At 32.9% G+C, this 6,703-nt stretch overlaps 1 protein-coding gene across 1 annotated transcript; it reads left to right on the plus strand.

The window, feature by feature from the left end:
• Positions 1-340: 340 nt before the first annotated feature.
• On the plus strand, positions 341-3,971 carry LOC105778453 (probable LRR receptor-like serine/threonine-protein kinase At3g47570). The gene is made up of 4 exons (XM_012602165.2): positions 341-956; positions 1,071-1,214; positions 1,337-3,325; positions 3,407-3,971. The coding sequence occupies exons 1-4, from the start codon at positions 350-352 to the stop codon at positions 3,760-3,762; spliced, it is 3,096 nt and encodes a 1,031-aa protein (XP_012457619.2). The 5' UTR covers positions 341-349; the 3' UTR covers positions 3,763-3,971.
• The last annotated feature ends 2,732 nt before the right edge of the window (positions 3,972-6,703 follow it).

Consider the following 6,703-nt stretch of genomic DNA (forward strand, 5'->3'; position numbering starts at 1 on the left):
TATATAATAAAAAATCATTGTTTATTATGTCTCTAAACGTTTTATATAATCACACTTTAGGTCAGTGTCTCTAATTTTTAAATACATTTATTGGCCGATGATGGGGTAGTGCCACCAATGTGTCTAACAACACCAATGAACACTGTAGAAATAGGATAATTTACATACATGATTTTAAGTTAGGTTATTTTAAATAATTAATTAGAAAATCTAGATTACTTTTAAAACAAACAGTAGCAGTTGGATTCCCATCCACCATACATTCATTTTGCTGATTATTTAATGAAAGAGTTTCCGTTATTCCATATCCTTCATCAACCCAAGTAAGCCAATGGGAAAATCTCACTTTATGCTTTCTCTTGTAGTTGTGATTTTGTTTCTAAATTTTGTTTGTTCTTTTTCCATGGAATCACCCAACATCACCACAGACCGGTTAGCTCTTCTTGCATTGAAATCTCATGTAACTTCTGATCCAAAACGTTTTTTAGCAACCAATTGGTCTACTAGCACATCTGTCTGCAATTGGATTGGCATCACTTGCGGATCCAAAAACCTTAGGGTCACAGGTTTGAATCTTACAGGCATGGGTCTGGTAGGCACCATACCATCACACTTGGGAAATCTATCCTTCCTCTCCAGACTCAACATTATGAACAATAGTTTTCAAGGCTTATTACCCAACCATTTGGCTAATTTGCATCGGTTGAAGTTCATAAACTTGGGTAACAACAAATTCGGCGGAGAAATCCCATCATGGTTCGGTTCCTTCACTCGACTTCAAAACTTGTATCTATTCGGAAACAACTTCACTGGTTCAATCCCATCATCTTTGTGCCATTTACCAAAGCTAGAGTTTTTGAATTTGGGAAACAACAATCTGCGAGGGCAGATTCCTGTCAAGATTGGAAACCTTTCCACCTTGAAGACTTTGCATTTGGGAACCAACCAGCTTTCAGGTTCCATTTTCCCCCTGCAATTTATATTTGAAGATATATTTCTGCATTTTTTGCTTACCAACAATTGTTTTATAATTACATAAAACTAGTTGTAATATCAATTATATTTTTTAGGTCAAATCCCTGGAACAATTGGTGACCTTCTGAACTTAGAGAGGCTTCGCTTTTCAGAAAACAACTTAACAGGGCCTGTGCCTTCAAGCATTGGGAACTTGACATTTCTGAGTTACCTTGATTTTTCCTCTAATAGCTTGTCAGGTAGAGTATCACACTCTCTCTATATATATCTTATTTTATGCTAATTTTCAATTAACAACAATGATATCATTTCATTAAATATTAACTAGTGCCTATACTAATTTATATACAAATTATGGCAGGTGCACTTCCATTTCAGATTGGAAACTTACAGAATCTTGAAATCTTATCCTTGGGAAATAATAGTTTCTCTGGTTCCATCCCTCCTCCAATCTTTAACATATCGACAGCATTGATGATTTGGCTTGGTTTCAATCAACTCTCAGGCCAGCTTCCATCAACAGCAGGCCTTGGACTTCCAAAACTAGAAGGGCTTTACCTTGAGCTAAATGAACTAAGTGGACCAATCCCAACCTTTATCTCCAACGCCTCTAATCTTATTTTTCTTCAACTAACGAATAATTCTTTTTCTGGAACTGTTCCGGATACGTTTGGCAATCTAAAATATTTGCAACGGTTGGACTTAGGGCATAACAACTTAAGTAGCAAACCTTCTTCCCCTGTATTGAGCTTTCTCTCATCATTGACAAGCTGTAAAAGCTTGGAAGTTTTGATATTTGATGATAACCCTTTGATCAATGGTGAACTTCCAGTTTCTGTGGGGAATTTATCTGCTTCTCTAACTCTTTTCTATGCTTCTCATTGCAACATTAAGGGCAGCATCCCCTGCGAAATCGGAAACTTAAGCAAATTGTTCTGGTTAGGCCTTGACCACAATGACTTCACTGGAACAATACCTGCAACACTTGGAAGATTGAGAGAGTTGCAAGACGTTGATCTTGGGAGTAACAAGCTTGAAGGAAGCATTCCATCCGAGTTATGTCATCTTGAAAGGTTGGCTTACTTAACTCTCACTGACAACAAACTATTTGGACCAATACCAGAATGCTTAGGTCATATGGTTTCTCTGAGGAATCTTTTCTTAGGCTCCAATAGTTTTACCTCAATCCCATCAACCTTGACGAGACTCGACGGCATCTTGTTCCTAGAGTTATCTTCGAATTCACTGAATGGATCACTCCCAACTGATATCGGGAACTGGAAGTCTGTGACCAATTTGAATTTGTCAGATAATCGGTTCTCAGGTGCTATCCCAAGCAGCATTGCTGATCTCATGCATCTAACTCATCTCTCGTTATCTGGTAATATGTTGCAGGGTTCTATTCCTGCATCATTTGATGAGTTAATAAGTTTGGAATACTTGGATCTCTCTAGGAATAACCTTTCAGGAATGATCCCCAAGTCCTTAGAGAAACTCCAAAATCTCAAATCTTTCAATGTCTCTTTCAATAGACTACAAGGGGAAATTCCTAGCAGAGGATTATTTGGAAACTACTCGAGCCAATCATTTATAGGCAATGAAGACTTGTGCGGTCCATCTCGACTTCAAGTCCCACCTTGCAAAACTGATCCCTCCAAGAGTGCCAATCTTTTAAAATATATTCTACCTGTAATTGGCTCGGTCATATTAGTATCGGTCGTGGTTATCATTCTTTTACGAAGTCGAAATACGAAAACTGAACTACCAATTCAAGAAAATTTGCCACCGTTACCTGAATGGAGAAGAATTTCTTACCATGACCTTGCTCAAGCTACTGATGGATTTTCTGAAAGCAATCTACTTGGGGTAGGGAGTTTCGGGTCAGTATACAAAGGAACTCTCTCAACTGGGATGACCATTGCAGTAAAAGTGTTCCACGTAAATCAAGATAGAGCCTTTAAAAGCTTTGATATTGAGTGTGAGGTACTACGCAACATTCGTCATCGGAATTTGGTTAAAATCATTAGCAGCTGCTCTAATGTTGACTTTAAAGCTTTGGTACTTGAGTTCATGCCTAATGGAAGCTTGGAGAAGTGGCTATATTCTCACAACCATTTTCTGAATGTTTTGCAAAGGTTAAATATAGTGATAGACATTGCATTGGCATTGGAATATCTCCACCATGGTCATACCCTACCAGTGGTTCATTGTGATATAAAGCCAAACAATATCCTGCTAGATACAGATATGATAGCGCATTTGGGTGATTTTGGCATTGCAAAACTCTTGGGCGAAGAAGATTCAACGATACAAACAAAGACACTAGCAACTATTGGATACATGTCACCAGGTAATGTAGATAGACTTGTGCTTGACTTCAAATTATTCTTCAAATAAATTTATAATGGATTTAAATTATTTTCTTATACAGAATATGGATCAGAAGGAATTGTTTCTACAAAAGGCGATGTGTATAGTTTCGGGATTCTTGTAATGGAAACTTTCACAAGAAAAAAGCCGACGGATGATATATTTGGAGAAGAAATGAGCTTGAAACGTTGGGTGAAAGAATCATTACCATCTCCCTTAGTTGATGTGGTAGACAGTGAGCTTCTAAATACAAGAGAGAGAGAAGGGTTAGCAGCAAAGGATTGTATATTATCCATTTTGCAATTAGCTCTGGAATGTTTAGCAGAGGTAGCAGTGGAAAGGATTGATATGGAAGAAGTTGTTGCAAGGTTGAAGAAAATCAAAACCATGTACTTGCGTGGAACTGAGCAAGTTTAATTTTTAGTTTTGATACCTTTCTTCACACCAAAATTCTTTTTCGAGTTTGACCACGCATTAGATGAGTAGCATTGAATAGAATTGTGCGTTTGACCATAAATGGGAACTCCATGCAATACTTCATAGCATGCAAATGCGGACCTTCTCTTGAAGTCTATGCAAATGTTGACTTTTTAAAAGTCTATTGGAAAATGAAATTCTATAATCCACTTATATGGTCGCTTTAACCAATAATTCTTAAGCTAGTATATTACTTTTTATTTTTCTTTTTCTTTTGAGGAATAATATTTTATGGTATATAAAATTAAACAAAAATATGGAGAAATTGTAAATAAATATTAATAATTTTATTTAAACATATTTTCTTATAATGTTTTATTTAAACATAATTATTCATTGACCATAACTATTATAAATAAATATTAATAATTCTTATATTTAGAATCTTGAATTTAAGAGTTTAGAGTTTTAGGTTTGGAGTCTCAATTTAAGATCTAGGGTTTAGGATTGTAGCATTTATTTATAATTATGTTTCAATAAAATTATTCGTATTTATTTATAAGTCCTACACTATTTTTGTTTTATTCAATGATGAGGTGTTTTGTACATTGATAATGCATAAAATATTCTCTCTTTTTAATTTTTTTCAACGATTTTATAGTTGTAAACACTAATTAAAAGTGTCTATAAATGGAGTCCAGACAAATTAGGATTGAACAAACGTGTCATTATGATCCTTAAATAATTCATGTTGGTTTTTTAAATTAGAATTTATATTTTTTTAAAATAAATTCAAATAAATATTATGCAAGACGAGCATAGCAATTCTCATATCACCCAATCAATATTCTAATATAAATGAAAACAACAAATTCAAACTCGCACCTCTTCGAGTCCTTTGCTACTGGTCTTCGAGTCTCACTATATCCTCAATGACATCCCTTTCATCTCCCCTCACACTTAATCCCAATTTCTTCCCCACTTCTCAGGTCTGCTTTGCCTCCCTTAGAATTATCTTCCTCCTGTTGCTGATGTCCGAATCTGACAATGATAAATTCACGATTTTCTCTTCACTCTTTGACACCATACTAATAAACCCACGTGGATGTTATGTCAATAATTAACTAATTTTTAAAAATTAAAAAATTATTTTAATATGTAAAAAATTATTTTTTATATTTTAAAATTAAAAAAATTTAATTGTTGACGTGGCATTCACATAGACCGCTGTCGAAACCATTTTTTTGAAAAAAACAAAAATTTTAGGTTGTCGACTTTAAAAAATGAAAATTGGGAGTCGCCACCAATCTTTTATTAAGGTGTAATTGGGTCACCTAAAAATGACTTTGGTCTACAAATTTTAGAAAAACGGGTCCGGAGTCGATTCACATTATGAGGAAGGATTAGCACCCTCATTATGCCCAAAAATTGGTACCTAGTTAATTAATTAATACCTTAATGTCGAAAATTTGAAAATCGTAATCCTTAGCAAAAACTTAAAATGTTATGTATTAAGACCCTTATCATTTCAGAGAAATAAAATACCACACCCAATACGTTAGGGCACGACATTCTAATTTTCCCCAAAAATGAATTAGGGCAAAATACTAGTGCAATAAAAAAAATGTAAAAGAATATTCATTTATTCAATATTTAAGAAATCGCGGCCCAATACGTTAGGGCACAATTCCTCCAAAATCTCAAACTCGGAATATTTTCTTTATTATTTTTTTAAAAAAATATTCATTTCGAGAAATCAATACGTCACATCTAATACGTTAGGACACAACGTGTTGAATTCCCAATAATGAGTTCTTATTTTTTGATTAAAGAGAATCCTTGATTGTTAGATTTACAAAAAAATCGGAACCCAATACGTTAGGGCTCAATTTCCTTGAGAAATCCTAAATACGAGTATTACCTCTATTTTGAAGCGTTTTATTTTAAAATTAAATAAGAGATAGGGTAATGTTATGTTGAATATGTGAATGAATGCCCTTAAACAAATATAATAAATACAACAATTTCATAGAAATAATATGACTAAACAAATAAATAAACAAAATAATGATGTGCAAGATATCAAATAAATAGGCAAGATAATAATAAAAATATGGAAACATAAATTAATAAGCGAATAAAAAATACATGTACACATAAAAAATACATAAGTTTTAAACAATTAATATAATATTAAAATTAATTAAATAAATTAAACATGTGTATATAAAATATAAGTATGCTGAAAATTTTAGTATAAAAAACATAAATACATGCTTAAATATACATATAAAAAATAATAATAATTGCATATGAGAATTATAAAATAAAATTAAAAGAATACAATTGCATTATCAAAATATTGATTTTAAAGAAAATATGAAAATGGACTAAATTGGATCGCCAGTAAAGATCCGGGGTAAATTCGTAAATAAATAAAGTTTGGAGGACTTAATTGAACTCTCGAATTACATAGAAGGGCTGGAAGGGCAATTTTCCCTTCTCCTCTAAACAACGCCATTCAAATTAGACCAAATTGAAATAAAAATAAATAAAAGGGTAAATTAAAAAAACTTAATTACAAAAACATTAAAAGGCGGAGGGGCTAAATAAAATAAATAAAATTCGTAGTGGTATCACCTTCTCCCTTTTTTTAAAATCGTAAATAAGTAAAAAATAATCAAAAGAAAAAAAATAGTAAGCCACCTTTAAAAAACTGTCAATCGTTCTCTTTTTTTATTCCTCCGTTTCTTTCTTTTTTTACAATGAAGGGAGAGGCCTCTATTTATAGTTGAGTCTCCCCAAATCCAACGGTACAGATCAATTACATCAACGGCTGATATTAAAGGGTATCTACAAATTAAATCTCTAAGATTACAAAATCATATCTTCTAAGATTGCATATCATATCTAAGATTATATATCATATCTAAGATTGCAT

Source organism: Gossypium raimondii, chromosome 1, assembly GCF_025698545.1.
Source record: "Gossypium raimondii isolate GPD5lz chromosome 1, ASM2569854v1, whole genome shotgun sequence".
In the NCBI taxonomy this organism is placed as follows: domain Eukaryota; kingdom Viridiplantae; phylum Streptophyta; class Magnoliopsida; order Malvales; family Malvaceae; genus Gossypium; species Gossypium raimondii.

Coding starts and splice junctions, on each gene's coding strand:
- LOC105778453 (XM_012602165.2), top strand. CDS start 350: ATGCTTTCTCTTGTAGTTGTGATTTTGTTTCTAAATTTTGTTTGTTCT. Junction 1,215..1,336: donor TTCCTCTAATAGCTTGTCAG/GTAGAGTATCAC, acceptor AAATTATGGCAG/GTGCACTTCCATTTCAGATT. Junction 3,326..3,406: donor TATTGGATACATGTCACCAG/GTAATGTAGATA, acceptor TTTCTTATACAG/AATATGGATCAGAAGGAATT.